Raw genomic sequence first — 22590 nt, forward strand, 5'->3', positions numbered from 1 at the left:
TGCCGGCAGGCGGAGTTGGTGTCCCTCCTGATGGAGGTAAGTGTCTCACAAGGCCGGCTCATTCCTCCTTTTAGACTTCCGGTATTCATTTCCCTTCCTCCGCAGGCCTTCCATTGTGCAAAGCCAACCTCCCGCCGCATCACCTGCGTCCCGCTCTTCTTCTCACTGCTGACCTATGAGATTTATTATAAGACCGGGGAGGAGGAGGAGAACCTGACAGAGCACACGGTGAGTGACAGAGATTGGGCAAACCGCTAAATACATATATAAGAGTTCTTTTACCTGCCTAAGGATTTGTATGTCTGTCCACCCAGTCCTGAGATTTGCACAGCTCTGCTACCCAGCACAACATATCTGCTGACCTGACTTTTTTTTTAACAAAATTAGGCAACAAAGCCTGGTCTCCTCCCCACCCCCAGGCTGTGATTGGACTCTGCAGGAGCAAAATAGGAGGAGGGAGCAGAGAAATGACAAATCACTATCTGCATGTTCCTTATTAACCGGTTGCTGACCACACGCAGCCTATTTACTGCGGCGCGCGCCTGCAGCTAGGGGGCGAGCGCGTGCCGCCGGCGGGGCGTTCTCGCCCCCGCTCAACCGCGGGGAAGCCGATGCACGGGTCAGGAGGCTCCGATTGCCGCCTGACACCCGCGATCGTTCCCCGCTGAGAGAGGAGGACGGTCGGCTGTTGTAAACAAAGCTGACTGTTCTTCTCCCTGGAATGATCACAGAGCACCTGTGATCCTTCTATATAGGATCACAGGTCTCTATGGTCATTCCATAAGCCCCGCCCCCATACAGTTAGAATCACTCCCCTAGGTACATATTTAACCCCTTGATCACCCAGTGTTAACCCCTTCCCTGCCAGTGTCATTATTACAGTGACAGTGCATATTTATAGCACTGATTACTGTAGTAATGTCACTGGTACCCCCAAAAATGTAAAAAATGTCAGTTAGGGGTCCGATCTGTCCGCCGCAATGTCGCAGTACCGCTAGAAATCTCTGATCGCCGCCATTACTAGTGGAAAAAAATATATAAAAATTAGATAAACCTTTCCCCTAGTTTGTAGATGCGATAACTTTTGCGCAAACCAATTAAAATACGCGTATTGTGATTTTTTTTTTTTTACCAAAAATATGTAGCAGAATACAAATAGGCCTAAAACGATGAAAAAATTTGATTTTTAATATTTTTTTGGGAATGTCATATAGCAGAAAGTGAAAAATCTATATATTTTTTTCAGAATTGTCGCTAAATTAAAAATTTAATTTTTACCTTTTTTTTTTTTTTATTATTGGGAATGTTATATAGCAGAAAGTGAAAAATATTGGTTTTTTTTTTTTTTTTTTCAGAATTGTCGCTCTTTTTTTGTTTATAGCCCAAAAAATAAAAACCACACAGGTGATCAAATACCACCAAAAGAAAGCTCTATTTGTGGGAAAAAAAGGACGTCAATTTTATCTGTCCGCCGCAATGTCGCAGTCCCGCTAAAAATCGCAGATTGCCACCATTACTAGTGAAAAAATAAAATAAAAATGACATAAATCTTTCCTGTAGTTTGTAGATGCGATAACTCTTGCGCAAACCAAACAAAATACGCTTATTGGGATTTTTTTTGTAACAAAAATATGTAGCAGAATACAAATTGGCTTTAAATGATGAAAAATTTAGATTTTTAATATTTTTTTCGGGAATGTTATATATATGTAGCAGAAAGTGAAAAATATATATATTTTTTTCAGAATTGTTGCAAATTAAAAATTTAATGTTTACCTTTTTTTTTTTTTTTTTTTTTTATTGAGAATGTTATATAGCAGAAAGTGAAAAATATTGTTTTTTTTTTTTTTTCAGAATTGTCGCTCTTTTATTTATTTTTTTTTTTTTATAGTGCAAATACCACCAAAAGAAAGCTCTGTTTGTGATAAAAAAATATATCAATTTTTTGGGGGTTTTTCGCAGATGGCCGCCATTACTAATAAAAATAAATAAATAAAAATGACATAAATCTTTCCCCTAGTTTGTAGACGCGATAACTTTTGCGCAAACCACTCAAAATACACTTATTGGGATTTTTTACCAAAAATATGTAGCAGAAAGTAAAAAATTGTTTTTTTTTTTCAGAATTGTCGCTCTTATTTTGTTTATAGCGCGAAAAATAAAAATCGCAGAGGTGATCAAATACCACCAAAAGAAAGCTCTATTTGTGGGAAAAAGAAGGACATCCACTTTTTTGGGGTTTTTCGCAGATCGCCGACATTACTAATAAAAATAAATAATTAGAAATGACCTCTTTCCCCTAGTTTGTAGACGCAATAACTTTTGCGCAAACCAATCAAAATACGCTTATTGGGATTTTTTTTTACAAAAAATATGTAGCAGAATACAAATTGGCCTAAAAGGATGAAAAAATGTGATTTTTAAAATTTTTTTTTTTTTTTTTGGTAATGTTCTATAGCAGAAAGTGAAAAAAAATATATATATATTTTTTTTTTTTCAGAATTGTCGCTCTTTTTTTGTTTATAGCGCGAAAAATAAAAATCGCAGAGGTGATCAAATACCACCAAAAGAAAGCTCTGTTTATGGGAAAAAAAGGACATCCACTTTTTTGGGGTTTTTCGACTATCGCCAACTTATTTTACTTATAAAAATAAATAAATAGAAATGACCTCTTTCCCCTAGTTTGTAGATGTGATAACTTTTGCGCAAACCAATCAAAATACGCTTATTGGGATTTTTTTTTACCAAAAATATATAGCAGAATACAAATTGGCCTTAAAGGATAAAAAATTTTGATTTGAAAATTTTTTTTGGGGGGGGGGGGGGGGAATGTTATATAGCAGAAAGTGAAAATTTTTTATTTATTTTTTTATTTTCAAAATTGTCGCTCTTTTTTTGTTTGTTTATAGCGCAGAGATGATCAAATACCACACAAAGAAAGCTCTATTTGTGGGGAAAAAAGGACATCCATTTTATTTGGGTACAGCGTTGCACGACCGCGTAATCGTCAGTTAAAGTAACGCAGTGCCGAATCGCAAAAAATGGCCTGGTCATTAAGGGGCAAAATCCTTCCGGTCCAGAAGTGGTCACGTCCCGCAGCTATGTCCAAACTACGGCCCTCCAGCTGTTCAGGAACTACAATTCCCATCATGCCTAGTTTGGACACCCCTAATTAGTAACGCAGTGCCATATCGCAAAAAATGGCCTGGTAATGAAGGGGGGGGGGGGGTAAACCTTCCGGGGCTGAAGAGGCTAAACATGGATGGTATTGCATCAAAGCCAGGACAGGATGGGGGGAGGGGCTCAGCTCAGTGATGCAAAGGTTTCCATTTGGGGTAGTGCAGGTCAGACAGACTTTACATTTGGGGTGTGTCTTTTCCTTAGGAGAACGTGGAAGCCAAGCTGGAGTCGGTGAACTATCACGGCTCTGTACTGGTCCAGCACCTCCTGCACTTTGAAGACCCTTTACCGGCCCTGCAGAGTCTGGGGAACATGGCGGAGGATGACCTTCGGACGGTGGCTTGCAGCCAGGCGGGCAGCCATGTGTTCGACGCCCTGCTCACCAGCAACACTGTAACAGAGAAACAAAGGAAGAAGGTTTTACGGAAAGTGAGGGTAAGCTTTGAGTTTAATCACCTGCGAAAATGTATGCCTAGGGGGTGTTTTCTAACTGTGAGGGGGGAGGGCTTTTGGAATCAACACAGAGACATGTATTCCTAAATAGGAGGAACACAGGAGCTCTGTGATGATTGCTGAGAGAACAACGGTCTGCTGTGTTTACAACAGCAGGCCGCCGTTCTCTCTCCATGGGGAGCGATCGCGGCCGTCAGCCCCGCAGATCAGCTTTCCCGCTGGCGAATGGGTGCGTGCACGCGTGCCCCCGCGAAGTGCCATACAGGAACCTGCCGCCGTATATCTGCGGTGTCTGGTCGGCAAGTGGTTAATTTTTATTTTTTGGATCAACTTTATTGTTATCACAAGGGATGAACAACATCCCTTGTGACATCATGGGCCGTGACAGGTTCCACTTATGGAGAGATCCGCGGTCTATGGAGAGATCCGGGGTCTATGGAGAGATCCGAGGTCTATGGAGAGATCCGGGGTCTATGGAGAGATCCGGGGTCTATGGAGAGATCCGAGGTCTATGGAGAGATCCGGGGTCTATGGAGAGATCCGGGGTCTATGGAGAGATCCGGGGTCTATAGAGAGATCCGGGGTCTATGGAGAGATCCGGGGTCTATGGAGAGATCCAGGGTCTATGGAGAGATCCGGGGTCTCCTTCCTGGTTCACCCAGTCAGTCTCCTTCCCGGTTCACCCAGTGTCAGTCTTCTTCCCGGTTCACCCAGTCAGTCTTCTTCCCGGTTCACCCAGTCAGTCTCCTTCCCGGTTCAGCCAGTCTCCTTCCAGGTTCAGCCAGTCTCCTTCCAGGTTCAGAGTCTTCGGCCATGTTGGTTGGGCCAGGCCAGGATGACGCAACTCCTGCACATGGGAGTTACTTGATCCCAACACAATCGTGCTGAGCCATGCATGCGCAGCTCAGTGTGCGCTTAATAGAACAAAACATGAGGAAGCTTCCATAACAGATCAGGCCTACACAGTGTCTTCTGTCATAACAATAACATGGGGAGAGGTTTGCTTTGTCTAAGTGGACCAATCTAATTCCGTCTTGTGTTTCTAGTGCAGATTAGAAGATGAAATCTGATTGGTTGAAAATGTTTCGGTTCTTTTCTTGGTACACATCTCCAGGCACTGTGAGTATGTAATTGTCCTTTTTTTTTTTTTCACAGGCTCACTCTGTGGATTTGGCGCGCAACAAATATGGAAGCCGTGTGCTGGACCGTATTTGGAACGCATCCACCATGGGGGTTAAAGAGGAGATCGCACAGAAGCTGGGTAAGGCCTGGTGCTGTTTGTTATTTTACTTGGTGTTCATGGGACGGCGGCATCTGGGAGGCACAGCGGTGGTGGAAATTCGTTGTGGGTGGAGGTGGGAAACCATTGTGGGAGAAGGCGGGAATCCATTGTGGGAGAAGGCGGGAATCCATTGTGGGAGAAGGCGGGAATCCATTGTGGGAGAAGGCGGGAATCCATTGTGGGAGCAGGTGGGAATCCATTGTGGGAGAAGGTGGGAAACCATTGTGGGAGAAGGCAGGAATCCATTGTGGGAGAAGGCGGGAATCCATTGTGGGAGAAGGCGGGAATCCATTGTGGGAGAAGGTGGGAATCCATTGTGGGAGAAGGTGGGAATCCATTGTGGGAGAAGGTGGGAATCCATTGTGGGAGGAGGTGGGAATCCATTGTGGGAATCCATTGTGAGAGAAGGTAGGAAACCATTGTGAGAGAAGGTGGGAATCCATTGTGGGAGAAGGTGGGAATCCATTGTGGGAGAAGGTGGGAATCCATTGTGGGAGAAGGTGGGAATCAATTGTGGGAACAGGTGGGAATCCATTGTGGGAGAAGGTGGGAATCCATTGTGGGAGGAGGTGGGAATCCATTGTGAGAGAAGGTGGGAATCCATTGTGGGAGAAGGTGGGAATCCATTGTGGGAGAAGGTGGGAATCCATTGTGGGAGGAGGTGGGAATCCATTGTGGGAGGAGGTGGGAATCCATTGTGGGAGAAGGTGGGAATCGATTGTGGGAGGAGGTGGGAATCCATTGTGGGAATCCATTGTGAGAGAAGGTGGGAATCCATTGTGGGAGAAGGTGGGAATCCATTGTGGGAATCCATTGTGAGAGAAGGTGGGAATCCATTGTGGGAGAAGGTGGGAATCCATTGTGGGAGAAGGTGGGAATCCATTGTGGGAGGAGGTGGGAATCCATTGTGGGAATCCATTGTGAGAGAAGGTGGGAATCCATTGTGGGAGAAGGTGGGAATCCATTGTGGGAGAAGGTGGGAATCAATTGTGGGAACAGGTGGGAATCCATTGTGGGAGAAGGTGGGAAACCATTGTGGGAGAAGGTGGGAAACCATTGTGGGAGAAGGTGGGAAACCATTGTGGGAGAAGGTGGGAATCCATTGTGGGAGAAGGTGGGAATCCATTGTGGGAGAAGGTGGGAATCCATTGTGGGAGGAGGTGGGAATCCATTGTGGGAATCCATTGTGAGAGAAGGTGGGAAACCATTGTGAGAGAAGGTGGGAATCCATTGTGGGAGAAGGTGGGAATCCATTGTGGGAGAAGGTGGGAATCCATTGTGGGAGAAGGTGGGAATCAATTGTGGGAACAGGTGGGAATCCATTGTGGGAGAAGGTGGGAAACCATTGTGGGAGAAGGTGGGAAACCATTGTGGGAGGAGGTGGGAAACCATTGTGGGAGAAGGTGGGAATCCATTGTGGGAGAAGGTGGGAATCCATTGTGGGAGGAGGTGGGAATCCATTGTGGGAATCCATTGTGGGAGAAGGTGGGAATCCATTGTGGGAGAAGGTGGGAATCAATTGTGGGAGCAGGTGGGAATCCATTGTGGGAGAAGGTGGGAATCCATTGTGGGAGAAGGTGGGAAACCATTGTGGGAGGAGGTGGCAAACCATTGTGGGAGGAGGTGGGAAACCATTGTGGGAGGAGGTGGGAATCCGTTGTGGGTGGAGGTGGGAAACCATTGTGGGAGAAGGTGGGAATCCGTTGTGGGTGGAGGTGGGAATCCGTTGTGGGTGGAGGTGGGAATCCGTTGTGGGTGTAGGTGGGAATCCGTTGTGGGTGTAGGTGGGAATCCGTTGTGGGTGTAGGTGGGAATCCGTTGTGGGTGGAGGTGGGAATCCATTGTGGGAGTAGGCGGGAATCCGTTGGGCGTTGCAGCGGGAATCAGTTGTTGGAGGAGTTGGGAATCAGTTGTGGGAGGAGTTGGGAATCTGACATGGGTGGGGTTTCCTTTTGCTTAAAGCAACCTAACCCCTAGCAAACCCCCCCCCCCCACCACCACGTCTTTCCCATGATGACGTTTTTTGTTTCTCTCGTGCAGTTGAGCGGCTCCGCGAGCTGCAGAACGACCCCATCGGACATCACATCGCCCGGAACTTTGCCCTGGCGCACTTTGTGAAGCGGAGAAAAGACTGGGAGGGGCATCAGCAGGCAGAGAACAAACGGCGCAAGATGTTTGCGGAGATCCTGGAGGACTGATGGGGGTCCTGTTGTCACCCACATTTTCTGATGCTCTTTGTTTTTATATTTTACAACGCAGTGACTGTTCCACCCTCGATCCCCCCACCTTTAAAAATCAGCTCCATAGTTTTGTGCCGTTGATGGCAGGTCCAATCAGCTGCTTCTTTCTGTTTTTGTTACATCTTATTGTGACCAATGGTTAAAGTGTTATAAAGTTAAATATCTGCAGAGAGTGACACCTTCATCATGGTGGGGGGTGGGGACACTATTGCAGGAACGTCAGTGGAACCACAGAGGGAAATAAGGCAGTGAATTATTTAACCAATCGAAAACTGAAACAACAGAAGATCAGCAGCACTGAGATGTAACAACGGAGTAAAATAAAAAGGTTGAAACAATGTTATATTAAAAAAGACAATTGTGTTTGATGTTCAGTGCTTTAGCATTTTTTTTTTTTGGTTAGAGTTCACTTAGTACTTTGTGGCGACTTTCCCGGAGGTATCTGCCATATATTGGGATGACGGCTCCTCATTAGGGTGACCTGTGACATCATGTGACCTGTGACATCATGTGACCTGTGACATCATGTGCATAGCAGTCGGCATCTAATATGCACAGATCATACAGGAGAGCAGAGGGGAGGGCAGATCATAGAAGAGAGGGGAGGGCAGATCAAAGAGGAGAGGGGAGCAGGGAGGGGGTAAAGAAAAGAGGAGAGCACAGAGGAGGGAGGAGCAGGGATTGTAAAGGAGAGAGAAGGGCAGATCATAAAGAAGAGGAGAGCACAGATCAAAGAGGAGAGAGGAGCAGGGATTGTAAAGGAGAGGGGAGGGCAGATTATACAGGAGAGAGGGCAGGGATCATAGAAGAGAGGGGAGCAGAGATCATAGAGGGAAGGGAGGATCATTGAAGAGAGGGGAGCAGGGATTGTACAGCAAAGGGGAAGGTGAATCAGAGGGACTATAAACAACAGGGGAGCGGGGATCATACAGAAGAGGGGAGCAGGGACTGTAGAGGAGTGAGGATCATACAGGAAAAAGAAACCGGGATTGGAGAGGAGAGGGGATTGTATATGGGGGAGGGGTGGATCCTAGAAGAGAAGGGCGCATAAAGGAGAGGGCAGATCATACAGAAGGGGGCAGGGATCATAAAAGGAGGGAGGATTGTACTGGAGAGGGCGGATCATAGAGGAGCAGGGATTGTAAAGGAAGAGTGGGGGGGGGGGGGGGGGCAGATCATACAGGAAAGAGGGGAGCAGGGATTGTACAGGAGGGGGAGGGGGGAGCAGGGATTGTACAGGAGAGGGGACACAGATCATACAGGAGGCAGTGACATATCCATGTTAATAATACACATTGTATATATATGAGATCTGTCACCTGTGTACATAATAACTTCAATAAAATATTTTGTATGCGTTTCATTTTTATTAAAATAAACTTCCCTTCTCTCTTTATTTATTTATTTTAATTTAAAGAGAACAAGCAGCACTGCATTATCCCAATGTGCGTATTACCACCATAATGCTGGGACCAGACCCTTAGATGTTGGAAATCCTACTTTGGTTTTAGGGGGGGGGGGGGGGGGGTCAGTACTTAAAGCAGAACTAAACCCTCCTCTCCTTTTCAGCCAAGGAAGCTGCTCTTCATCACCTCTGTTTGATCTCCAACTGCCATGGTGCTGCACATGTGATTGTTTATGACAACGGCCATTTGATGGTTTGACAGTTTGGTTGAGAGCACATGCAAATAGGACAGTTAGCATTTCCGGGATTTTTATTTTTTAACCATTTAATTGATGGGTTTAGTTCTGCTTTATTACACAAATATATATATATATATATATATGTCACATGTGAAGGACTTGGAGGATCCTGAATAGGTAAAGGGATTATAAAGGTAGAAGTTTTTTTTTTTTTTTCCTTATTGTGTTCTATCCATTAGGATAAAAAAAACCTCCTGTGTGCATCAGCCCCCCCCCCCCTAATATTTACCTGAGCCCATCTTTATCCAGCGATGTTGCAGGAGTGTCTCAGCTGCCCGGGACTCCCCTCCTCCTTGGCTGAAACAACAGAACGGTGCGATTGGCTCCTTCTGCTGTCAATCAAAGTCAGTCAGCTAATCAGGAGAGAGGGGGTGGAGCCGTGTTGCGGCTCCATGTCTGAATAGACAGGGAGCTGTGACTCAGCTTGGGTGCCCCCATAGCAAGCTACTTGCTGTAGGGGGGCATTCAACAGGAGGGAGGGGCCAGGATCACAGAGCAGGGACCCGAGAAGAGGAGGATTTCAGCTACTCTGTGAAGACTCAAATGCACAGAGGAGGTAAATATAACATGTTTGTTATTAAAAAAAAAAAACCTTTACAATCACTTTAAGATCCTTTTATATTCTTGGGGAAAATACTGCATTATAGCCACTAGATGGCGCCTACTATCATAGAATTGAAGAATGCTCCTCAGCTCCATCTGGTGGCCATAATGTGGTATTTTCCCCATTCGCTCAACTGATCTGCAGAGAATTTAACCTCTTCCGGAATGCCCACCGCCTTTTTACTGCGGCAGTGCGGCCCTCCTGCACGAACCGACATAGACTTACGTTGGTTGTGCACCTGCAGCTAGGGGGGCGCGATTCCGCCCTCGCCCATCAGCGGGGAAGCCGTTGCACAGGACACCCGCGATCGTTCCCCGCTGAGAGAGAAGGATGGTCGGCTTTTGTAAACACAGCCGACCGTCCTTCTCCCAGGAATGACCACAGAGCGCCTGTGATCCTTCTATATAGGATCACATGTCTATGATCATTTCACAAGCCACGCCCCCATACAGTTAGAATCACTCCCCTAGGCCCACAACCCTTTGATCACCCACAATGTTAACCCCTTCCCTGCCAGTGTCATTAGTACAGTGACAGAGCATATTTTTAGCACTGATTACTGTAGTAATGTCACTGGTCCCCCCCAAAAGTGTCAAAAATGTCAGTTAGGGGTCTGATCTGTCTGCAATGTCGCAGTCCCGCTAAAAATCACAGATCGCCGCCATTACTAGTAAAAAATCAAATAAAAATGACATAAATCTTCCCCCTAGTTTGTAGATGCGATAACTTTTGCGCAAACCAATCAAAATACGCTTATTGGGATTTTTTTTTTTTTTTTTTTTTTACCAAAAATATGTAGCAGAATCCAAATTGACCTAAAATGATGAAAAATTAGATTTTTACATTTTTAAAAAAAACATTTTTGGGAATGTTCTATAGCAGAAAGTAAAAATTGTTTTTTTTTTTCAGAATTGTCGCTTTTTTTGTTTAAATAAAAATCGCACAGGTGATCAAATACCACCAAAAGAAATCTCTAGTTGTGGGGGTAAAAAAAAAGTACATCCATTTTATTTGGATACAGCGTTGCACGACCGCAAAATTGTCCGATAAAATAACGCAGTGCCGAATCGCAAAAAAATGGTCTGATCATTAAGGGGGAAAGTCCTTTCCGGTCAAGAACTGGTTAAATAGACTGTAGTGCGTTTCACGAAAACGCACAGGTGTGAACATAGGGTAACTGTAATTCAGGATTAGGGCTTTCAGCAATTTTTATTTAATTTCACTTTGAAATTTCGTTTTCTTCGGGTTCATACAGTGGTATAAGGCGTGAAGAAGGGAGCCTAACAAGTCCTGGAAATTCGCACCTTTACAAACAGCTAAAACTATATGAATTCCCATAGAATTCAATGAGAAGCGCCGCCATGATGTGGCTGGCAAACGCCGAGCGGAAGCGACGTAGGCTGGTTGGCGGCGGCCCAGCTACGTGCGCCGTGTCTTCCGATTGGTTAACTCCTCTCCCGTGTAGGTAAACAGACGCTGCGATTGGTTCGCTCGGCGCTCGTTGTTTCTGGCTTTCCTTGCAGGCTCGCTCAGTCGCTGGCCGATCACACAGAAGAGGGAACCACCATGAGCCTGGCGGAGTCGAGAGCGCCGAGGAAGACTGCGGGGAACCGCATGTCCGGTCTGCTGGGCCGGGAGGAGGAGGATGAGTTCTATAAGACCACCTATGGCGGCTTCAATGAGGTGTGAGGAGCAGAACCGGGCCCTGAACCGGTGTATTGTTATTGTACCGCATATATGGGGGGGCTTTATACACGTCATTTCCGGGGAGGGGCTTCTGAATGCCTGACACCCTCATAGTCTATGTGTTTAGCGATTTGCACCTATATGACTCTTCTCTTCCATTGGGAAGTCATTTCTCTCCTTCATTCTGCCCCCGGATAGACGGAGCCGCTGGCTGGCTCGCCAATAAAATACGTTTCATTGAAAGCGCTACTCAGGACAAACCGCTGGCTGTGCATAAGGTTTAAACACCCCCCCCAATATTTGTAACTCTGCTCAGCCGGCCTTGTGAGCTGCATGATGCAGTTGAGTCCCTGACCACCTCTGACAACAGTATATCCTGGTCCTGGACACGCCCCCTTAGCCTGCGATTGGACAAGGAGGGATCAGTGGATACCTGGGCTACAGGGGAGGGCTCTGTGCACAGCAGGAGAGCCATGATTGGCTGAGAGTGTGACCCTGCCCCCTTATAGTGTGGGTGGAGCTGTGCAGGAGGCGGAGCCCTTATATATGATTATTATTAAAGGCAAACTGGCCAAAAATATATATATCTCTGGGGAGACATAGGAGGACATGCTGGGGAGACATAGGAGGACATGCTGGGGAGACATAGTAAAACATGCCGGGGGAGACATAGGAGAACATGCCGGGGAGACATAGGAGAACATAATGGAGAGACATAGGAGAACATGCCGGGGGGGACATAGGAGAACATGCCAGGGAGACCTAGGAGGACATACCGGGGAGACATAGGAGAACATGCCGGGTAGACATAGGAGAACATGCTGGGGAGACATAGGAGAACATGCCGGGGGAGACATAGGAGAACATGCTGAGGAGAAATAGGAGAACATGCCGGGGGAGACATAAGAGAACCTGCCGGGGAGACATAGGAGAACATGCCGGGGAGACATAGGAGAACATGCCGGGGAGACATAGGAGAACATGCCGGGGAGACATAGGAGAACATGCTGGGGAGACATAGGAGAACATGCTGGGGAGACATAGGAGAACATGCTGGGGAGACATAGGAGAACATGCTGGGGAGACATAGGAGAACATGCTGGGGAGACATAGGAGAACATGCCGGGGAGACATAGGAGAACATGCCGGGGGAGACCTAGGAGAACATGCCGGGGGAGACCTAGGAGAACATGTCGGGGGAGACCTAGGAGAACATGCCGGGGAGACATAGGAGAAAATGCCGGGGGAGACATAGGAGAACATGCCGGGGGAGACATAGGAGAACATGCCGGGGGAGACATAGGAGAACATGCCCGGGGAGACATAGGAGGACATGCCGGGGAGACATAGGAGAACATGCCGGGGAGACATAGGAGAACATGCCGGGGGAGACATAGGAGGACATACCGGGGAGACATAGGAGAACATGCCCGGGGAGACATAGGAGGACATGCCGGGGAGACATAGGAGAACATGCCGGGGGAGATATAGGAGAACATGCCGGGGGAGACATAGGAGAACATGCCGGGAAGACATAGGAGGACATGCCGGGGGAGACATAGGAGAACATGCCGGGGAGACATAGGAGAACATGTCGGGAAGACAGAGGAGAACATGCCGGGGGAGACGTAAGAAAACATGCCGGGGAGACATAGGAGAACATGTCGGGAAGACAGAGGAGAACATGCCGGGGGAGACATAGGAGAACATGCCGGGAAGACATAGGAGAACATGCCGGGAAGACATAGGAGAACATGCCGGGGGAGACATAGGAGAACATGCCGGGGGAGACATAGGAGAACATGCTGGGTAGACATAGGAGAACATGATGAGGAGACATAGGAGAACATGCCGGGGAAGACATAGGAGAACATGCTGGGGAGACATAGGAGAACATGCTGGGGAGACATAGGAGAACATGCTGGGGAGACATAGGAGAACATGCTGGGGAGACATAGGAGAACATGCTGGGAAGACATAGGAGAACATGCCGGGGAAGACATAGGAGAACATGCCGGGGGAGACATAGGAGAACATGCTGGGAGACATAGGAGAACATGCCGGGGGAGACATAGGAGAACATGCCGGGGAGACCTAGGAGGACATGCCTGGGAGACCTAGGAGGACATGCCTGGGGAGACATAGGAGAACATCCCGTGTGCATGAGGACTTATAGACAGTTTCCTGCTACATCGTGATTGGCTGAGCAGGAAAGGGTCACTGCTGTTCTCCCCCAGGATGAGGGAAGCCCCTCTGATTTAGCTGGCAGCCATCACCATACAATTCAGAGCGTGGAGGTGGAATTGATTCCCTTCTGTGTGTTCTGGGTATGGAGAAGCATGTGACACAGGAAATCCATAACTGTGTGTAACATGCCGGGGGAGATATAGGAGAACATGCCGGGGGAGACATAGGAGAACATGCCGGGAAGACATAGGAGGACATGCCGGAGGAGACATAGGAGAACATGCCGGGGAGACATAGGAGAACATGTCGGGAAGACAGAGGAGAACATGCCGGGGGAGACGTAAGAAAACATGCCGGGGAGACATAGGAGAACATGTCGGGAAGACAGAGGAGAACATGCCGGGGGAGACATAGGAGAACATGCCGGGAAGACATAGGAGAACATGCCGGGGGAGACATAGGAGAACATGCCGGGGGAGACATAGGAGAACATGCCGGGGGAGACATAGGAGAACATGCTGGGTAGACATAGGAGAACATGATGAGGAGACATAGGAGAACATGCCGGGGAAGACATAGGAGAACATGCTGGGGAGACATAGGAGAACATGCTGGGAAGACATAGGAGAACATGCTGGGAAGACATAGGAGAACATGCCGGGGAAGACATAGGAGAACATGCCGGGGGAGACATAGGAGAACATGCTGGGAAGACATAGGAGAACATGCCGGGGAAGACATAGGAGATCATGCTGGGGAGACATAGGAGAACATGCTGGGAAGACATAGGAGAACATGCCGGGGGAGACATAGGAGAACATGCCGGGGGAGACATAGGAGAACATGCCGGGGAGACATAGGAGAACATGCTGGGAGACATAGGAGAACATGCTGGGGAGACATAGGAGAACATGCTGGGAGACATAGGAGAACATGCCGGGGAGACCTAGGAGGACATGCCTGGGAGACCTAGGAGGACATGCCTGGGGAGACATAGGAGAACATCCCGTGTGCATGAGGACTTATAGACAGTTTCCTGCTACATCGTGATTGGCTGAGCAGGAAAGGGTCACTGCTGTTCTCCCCCAGGATGAGGGAAGCCCCTCTGATTTAGCTGGCAGCCATCACCATACAATTCAGAGCGTGGAGGTGGAATTGATTCCCTTCTGTGTGTTCTGGGTTTGGAGAAGCATGTGACACAGGAAATCCATAACTGTGTGTAAGCTTCTTCCCCGGTGACAGGAATTAAAGTGCCCGTTTTTTGTGTGGACCAATCACAGGTCCACTTCATGGAACAAATCTCTGTGTCCGGCAAGCATTGCTGTGGATGGCCCAGATTTTTCTAACATGCTTCCTGCTTATCTCACTGCCTTACATCTGTTTTTTCAGGAATCCGGTGATGAGGAATATAACGAGGATCGCTCCGAGAGCGAGGATGAAGTGGACTCCGACTTTGACATCGATGAGGGGGAGGAGCCGACCAGCGACCATGAGGAGGATGAGCCGAAAAAGAAGCGCAGGGTGGTGACTAAAGCATATAAGGTACGAGAGCGATCGGAGTCTGAGTCACCGTATCAGAACAGAATCACCGCCAGCCTCCCCTTTCAGTTGTACAGGCTCCTATCCTGGACTGAAATCTGCAGATTTCACTGCACACTGTGAGCTTCTCACCATGTGCATTAGAAGCTGCAGCAAGGATAGAGCCCTGCCTAATTTCCTGGCTAGAGGACCTCCAGCATCACCCAGCTGTCTCTGGCCCCACCCCTATCATTCAGTTCTTTCAATCATAAAGGTTCAGCATGATGTGGGTGTTACATACAGTGGTCGGCATGCAAATACAGCCTGGCAAGGAATGCCCCAAGGCATTTAAGTGCAGGCGTTTTGCATAGTATAAACTATATGAGAGTAGATTTACTAAAACTGCATGGTAACCAATCAGCTTCTAGCTTCAGCTTGTTCAATTAAGCTATGACAATAAAACCTGGAAGCTGATTGGTTTTTATGCAGAGCTGCACCAAATTTTGCACTCTCCAGTTTTAGTAAATCTCCCCCTATATGTCCTTTGGCACATTTTAACCACTTCTGGACCGGAAGATTTTCCCCCTTAATAACCAGGCCATATTTTGCAATTTGGCATTATGTTACTTTAAAGGACAATTGCGCGGTCGTGTGGCGCTTTACCCAAAAAAAAAATACATTTCCCTTTTTTCCCACAAACAGAGCTTTCTTTTGGTGGTATTTGATCACCTCTGCGATTTTTATGTTTTGTGCTATAAACAAAAAAATGGGGCATGTGCATGGGGCACCCCTGTGCTCTGTGCATGGGGCACCCCTGTGCTCTGCGCTCTGTGCATGGGGCACCCCTGTGCTCTGCGCTCTGTGCATGGGGCACCCCTGCGCTCTGTGCATGGGGCACCCCTGTGCTCTGCGCTCTGTGCATGGGGCACCCCTGGGCTCTGTGCATGGGGCACCCCTGCGCTCTGCGCATGGCGCACCCCTGCGCTCTGCGCATGGGGCACCCCTGTGCTCTGCGCTCTGTGCATGGGGCACCCCTGTGCTCTGTGCATGGGGCACCCCTGTGCTCTGTGCATGGGGCACCCCTGTGCTCTGTGCATGGTGCACCCCTGCGCTCTGTGCATAGGGCACCCCTGTGCTCTGTGCATGGGGCACCCCTGTGCTCTGCGCTCTGTGCATGGGGCACCCCTGTGCTCTGTGCATGGGGCACCCCTGTGCTCTGGGCTCTGTGCATGGGGCACCCCTGTGCTCTGGGCTCTGTACATGGGGCACCCCCTCAACCTTGCATTCGGTATGTAACGCATTCCTGAACTCCACACATAATGCACGCCTAGTTTTTATTGCCACTTTAAGATGCAATTTTGCCACACCCACCGTTCAATGCAGTTTGGCAGGGGGGGACATGGTTGGGTTTCTGCATCTATTCTCTTAAAAAAAGCTCTGGATGAATTTATATAGTTTTACAGATACAAATGGCCGTTTGAGGGCAACCATAACGCTGATGCGGCCCGGGATGAATTTGAGTCTGACCCCCCTGTTCTAGGTTATGATTGGTGTAATAGAACTGGCTGCCAGTTGCTGTGACTGAGGGACTCAGAATAATAAAGTTCTCTGACCACCCTCGTGTTTGGAGTTGGTTGGTATGATGTAAGCTTTACCTTCCTGCGGAGCAAAATTAAGGGAATGAAAGGTTGAACTTGATGTTGAACACGTATCCTGAATTTTTTTATTTTTTTTACAACCATGACATTCACAGGAACCGATCAAGCTTCTCAAACCTAAACCCAAACCTAAACCAGATGCAGCTGCAAGCAGCGCACCCAAGAGCCGCCCAGAGAAACCTCCCCCCCAGGAGACCACAGAGGACAGCGTGGACAGTGAGTATGATGTAATATCAGAGGTACGCTATGGGGTCCTGTGAGGGATTCTGCAATTTCAGATCAGGTTTGTGATCTCGGGGCAGTGAGAACTAAAATTGTAACAAAGTCATAAAAATCAGTCAGAAGTCCTACAAAATACTTATGTACGTTATATGGGCAAAAGTTTGTAGACACCTGACCATCACACCTATGTGGGTTTGTTGGACATCCAATTCCAGAACCATGGCCACTAATATGATGTTGGCCTCCTCTTTGTGAATGTAACATTCTTTAATCTTGGAGTGTGTCTGTGAGAGTTGGGAGGTCGGGTTCTGATGTTGGATGAGAAAATCTGCCTCACAATCAGGTTCTTGGCTGAGTCCCGTACAACCGTTGTCTAAGTTCTGTGTACGTTTTACCCTTTTAGGTCGGAAGCAGATGCGGCAGTCCACCACCGAGCACACCCGGCAGACTTTTCTACGCATGCAGGAGCGCCAGGTCCAGTCTCGTAAGAAGAAAGGTCCCCATCTTGATCGGCCACTGACACAGGAGGAGCTACTGGAGGAAGCCAAGATCACCGAGGAGATCAACATCCGCTCACTAGGTAATTGTGCTGAATGTACACGGGTCACTGGTGGGAGATTTCATGTGAATGGCGGCATGTACCACTAGCAGTAGAAATGGTTTCTGCACCAGAGGAGCTTACACTCTGTTTCACCACAGTCTCATGCTATTATTATTATACATTTATATAGCTCTGACATATACCACAGTGCTGTACAGAGAACACTGAGCTATTTACCAGAGGAGCTTACACTCTAATGTCCTCCCACAGTCACATCAGTCTCTGTACCAGAGGAGCTTACACTCTAATGTCCTTCCACAGTCACACACTATTATTATTATTATACATTTATATAGCTCTGACATATACCGCAGTGCTGTACAGGGAACGCGGAGCCAGTCACATCAGCCTCTGTACTAGAGGAGCTTACACTCTAATGTCCTCCACAGTCACATCAGCCTCTGTACTAGAGGAGCTTACACTCTAATGTCCTCCACAGTCACATCAGCCTCTGTACTAGAGGAGCTTACACTCTAATGTCCTCCTGCTGATTATTATTATTATTATAAATGTTTTTTATTATTATTTTATTTATAATATTATTTATATAGCTCTGACATTTACCGCAGTGCTGTACAGAGAACACTGAGCCATTTGCCAGAGGAGCTTACACTCTAATGTCCTCCCACAGTCACATACTATTATTATTATTATTATACATTTATATAGCTCTGACGTATACCGCAGTGCTGTACAGGGAATGCGGAGCCAGTCACATCAGCCTCTGTACTAGAGGAGCTTACACTCTAATGTCCTCCACAGTCACATCAGCCTCTGTACTAGAGGAGCTTACACTCTAATGTCCTCCTGCTGACTATTATTATTATTATTATTATAAATGTTTTTTATTATTATTTTATTTATAATATTTATATAGCTCTGACATTTACCGCAGTGCTGTACAGAGAACACTGAGCCATTTGCCAGAGGAGCTTACACTCTAATGTCCCCCCACAGTCACACTATTATTATTATTCATTTATATAGCTCTGACATATACCGCAGTGCTGTTCAGGGAACGCTGAGCCAATCACATCAGTCTTTGTACCAGAGGAGCTTACACTCTAATGCAGTGGTTCTTAACCTTGTTGGAGGTACTGAACCCCACCAGCTTCATATGCGCATTCACCGAACCCTTCTTAATTGGAAAAATAAAATATGATTTTATGAGTCTAGTCTCGGGAGGGGCACTGCCAGAAAATAAGGTGTTGTTTACAGAACTTAATTAAACGTATCATACAAAGTAAAATGTACAGAGGTCAGTAGTATGTACAGAGGTCAGTAGGCTGTAGGGCAGTGTACAGAGGTCAGTAGGCTGTAGGGCAGTGTACAGAGGTCAGTAGGCTGTAGGGCAGTGTACAGAGGTCAGTAGGCTGTAGGGCAGTGTACAGAGGTCAGTAGGCTGTAGGGCAGTGTACAGAGGTCAGTAGGCTGTAGGGCAGTGTACAGAGGTCAGTAGGCTGTAGGGCAGCTTACAGAGGTCAGTAGGCTGTAGGGCAGTGTGCAGTAGTGAGTAGTTTGTAGGGCAGTGTGCAGTGCTCAGTAGTTTGTAGGGTAGTGTACAGTGCTCAGTAGTTTGTAGGGCAGTGTAGCGAGGTCAGTAGCATGTAGGGCAGTGTATAGGGGTCAGTCGTTTTTTAGAGCGGTGTAGAAAGGTCAGTAGGATGTAGGGCAGTGTACAGAGGCCAGTAGCATGTAGGGCAGTGTATACGGGTCAGTTGATTGTAGGGAAGGATAGAGTGGTCAGTAGGCTGTAGGACGGTGTACAGAGAATAGGGCAGAGGACAGGAGTTGACAGGACAGAGGATAGGACAGTGTACAGTGATCAGTAAAGCCACACACCAGGGGGCTGGGAGGGCACACACCAGGGGAGGGTCAGGAGGGCACACACTGGGGGGGGGGGGGGCAGGAGGGCACACACCGGGGGGTTATGAGGGCACACACCAGGGGGTTGGAAGGGCATACACTGGGGGAAGGTGTTGGGAGGGCATACCATGGGGTATCAGGAGGGCACACACTGGGGGGGTTTGGAGGACATACCATGGGGTGTCAAGAGGGAACATACTGGGGGGAGGTGTTGGGAGGGCATACCATGGGGTGTCAGGGGGGCACACACTGGGGGGGGGGGGGTTGGGAGGGCATACCATGGGGTGTCAGGGGGACACACACTGGGGGGGGGAGGTGTTGGGAGGGCATACCATGGGGTATCAGGAGGGCACACACCAGGGGGCATTCACAATGCTTATTGAGCTAAATGAAAAGGACATGCATTTCCATTTGTCAGCTAACAGCACCTCTATGCTAAGCTGCAGTAACTCAGCAGACTTAGCATAGAGGTGCTTGCTAACTAATCCACCATGTACAGCTAGCTGAGCCTACCACCAGGAACATTCATTCGGCTCCCTCAGCTGCTCACACTTCCCTCTTCCAGGCGGGCGCGATCTCTGTGGTCAGGTACATCCCCATCCCGCCCACTCAAGCAGCCTGCAGGAGATAGGCTGGAAACCTGCTGGGGGAGGTACAGGGGGCAGAGCGTCAAGTGTCTATGTGTAATGGCTGTGAGTCGTCCCGTCCGCAGCTCTGATTTCCCGGGGGGGGGGGGGGGGGGGGGTTGGCCTCACAATCAGTAATATTTTCTCAGGGGGAGCAATTGCCCTGTTGCCCCCCCCCCCCCCCACCGAACCCCTGAGACTGACTCACCGAACCCCTGGGGTTCGATCGAACCCAGGTTAAGAACCACTGCTCTAATGTCCTCCTGCTGACCATTATTATTATTTTTATGATTATTATTATGTATATTTTTATTATTATTTTATTTTTATTTATAATATTACAAAATAATATTATTTATATAGCTCTGACATATATCGCAGTGCTGTACAGAGATCACTGAGCCAGTCACATCAGTCTCTGTACCAGAGGAGCTTACACTCTAATGTCCCCCCACAGTCACATCAGTCTCTGTACCAGAGGAGCTTACACTCTAATGTCCCCCCACAGTCACATCAGTCTCTGTACCAGAGGAGCTTACACTCTAATGTCCCCTCACAGTCACATCAGTCTCTGTACCAGAGGAGCTTACACTCTAATGTCCCCCCACAGTCACATCAGTCTCTGCTCCAGAGGAGCTTACACTCTAATGTCCCCCCACAGTCACACACTATTATTATTATAGATTTATATAGCTCTGACATATACCGCAGTGCTGTACAGCGAATACTGAGCCATTTGCCAGAGGAGCTTACACTCTAATGTCCCCCCACAGTCACATCAGTCTCTGCTCCAGAGGAGCTTACACTCCAATGTCCTTCCACAGTCACACACTATTATTATTATACATTTATATAGCTCTGACATATACCGCAGTGCTGTACAGAGGACACTGAGCCAGTCACATCAGCCTCTGTACCAGAGGAGCTTACACTCTAATGTCCCCCCACAGTCACATCAGTCTCTGTACCAGAGGAGCTTACACTCTAATGTCCCCCCACAGTCACATCAGTCTCTGCTCCAGAGGAGCTTACACTCTAATGTCCCCCCACAGTCACACACTATTATTATTATACATTTATATAGCTCTGACATATACCGCAGTGCTGTACAGCGAATACTGAGCCATTTGCCAGAGGAGCTTACACTCTAATGTCCCCCCACAGTCACATCAGTCTCTGCTCCAGAGGAGCTTACACTCCAATGTCCTTCCACAGTCACACACTATTATTATTATACATTTATATAGCTCTGACATATACCGCAGTGCTGTACAGAGAACACTGAGCCAGTCACATCAGTCTCTGTACCAGGGGAGCTTACACTCTAATGCCCCCCCACAGTCACACACTAATATTATTCTACATGTAGATATGTATATTGCACAGATAGTAGTGAAAATCTCACTGGGGTTTTAACCCCCCCCCCCCTTTTTCCAGTAGTGGAGAGATTTCTTGTCACATTTTGTCCTTCTGAAACCGTGTCACCAAAACAGGAAGTGGGGAGAAATCTGCTAGCGGGCACACAGACAGATGTAAAATATGACCGGTTCTGATCCTTCCCTACTCCATTCTAAATGAAATCCAGGTTTAGTCTGGAGTTGGGGTAAAGCTGCCATATTTTGGTTTGGCGGTTCTCTAACCCATCCCCGGGTCTCTTGTCACTGCAGAGAACTACGAGCGCCTGGAAGCCGACAAGAAGAAGCAGGTGCAGAAGAAGAGGCGCTGCGTGGGGCCGACCATTCGGTATCATTGTGTGACCATGCCGCTCATCACCGATCTGAATGTGAAGGAGGAGAATGTGGACGTGGAGGGGTGAGTGCCCGCTTGCACATTGTATTTCCTGTATATAGTGCTCATTTGCATGTCTCCACCCCTAACCTGGCCGCTCAGAAAAACCAAACCTAAAAAAAAAAAATAATTCTTTTAGGTTGGAGCAGGAGCAGATGGGGGATTCCTCCACTGGACCCCCTGCAAGCAAATGCTCCCGCACCTTCATCACCTTCTCAGACGACGAAACCTTCGACCAGATCTTCCCCAGGACCAAAGCCAAGATGCCGATCCGAGAGGTCTGTCCGGTCACCCACAAACCGGCTCAGTACCGGGACCCCATCACCGACATCCCCTATTACAACGCCCGGGCCTTCAAGATCATCCGCGAGGCTTATAAGAAGTACATCACCGCTCACGGCCTGCCCAACGCCGCCATGGCCGCCACCATGGGCCCGGGCACTTCAGGGCCTGACCCGGGCCAGCGCAGCACGCGGCAGAAGATCGTTATCAAACAGAGCGTACCGGTTACATAACGCTGAGTTCTTTTCATAGACATCTGTGAGGGGCCATCGCATGCTCCAGATTTCATTTTTAAATCATGATGATCATTGGTGGACTTACTTTTTTTTTTTTTTTTTTTATATATATATATAGTTGGTGTCAATATGTTTGACGTCCATTTTTTTTTTTTTTTTTTTTTTTACACCAACTATATATAAAAAAAAAGGACGCCAAACATAAAAGAAGCTTCTATTTTTAGATGTGCAACATCCATTCGTTTTTTTGTATGCAAGGCGTCATTTTTTTTTTTTTTATGTCTGGCATCCATTTTTTATTTTGGGGGGGGGGATAGTTAAATTCCTGTTAATATGTTTGACGTCCAATTTTTTTTTTTTAGGAATTTAACTATCCCCCCCCCCCCCCCCCCAAAAAAAAAAATGGATGCCAGACATAAAAAAAAGGATGCCTTGCATGAAAAGAAAACGAATGGAT

General features: G+C 47.7%; 2 protein-coding genes across 2 annotated transcripts in view; both read left to right on the top strand.

Annotated features, from left to right (window-relative positions):
• Nucleotides 1–7113, top strand: part of NOP9 (NOP9 nucleolar protein) — a gene marked incomplete at its 3' end in the record, with an annotated part of 18068 nt that extends 10955 nt beyond the window's left edge. The window contains 5 exon segments of the mRNA XM_082274846.1: nt 1–36; nt 106–228; nt 3388–3615; nt 4789–4894; nt 6956–7113. Coding sequence (XP_082130972.1) covers nt 1–36; nt 106–228; nt 3388–3615; nt 4789–4894; nt 6956–7113 — 651 coding nt within the window.
• A 3834-nt stretch (nt 7114–10947) lies between these two features.
• On the top strand, nt 10948–22155 carry VPS72 (vacuolar protein sorting 72 homolog). Its single transcript, XM_082274823.1, has 6 exons — nt 10948–11146; nt 14726–14878; nt 16608–16728; nt 17138–17314; nt 21495–21639; nt 21755–22155. The coding sequence occupies exons 1-6, from the start codon at nt 11030–11032 to the stop codon at nt 22128–22130; spliced, it is 1089 nt and encodes a 362-aa protein (XP_082130949.1). The 5' UTR covers nt 10948–11029; the 3' UTR covers nt 22131–22155.
• The last annotated feature ends 435 nt before the right edge of the window (nt 22156–22590 follow it).

The sequence above is a fragment of the Pelophylax lessonae genome (assembly GCF_965119305.1).
Source record: "Pelophylax lessonae genome assembly, chromosome: 13".
In the NCBI taxonomy this organism is placed as follows: Eukaryota; Metazoa; Chordata; class Amphibia; order Anura; family Ranidae; genus Pelophylax; species Pelophylax lessonae.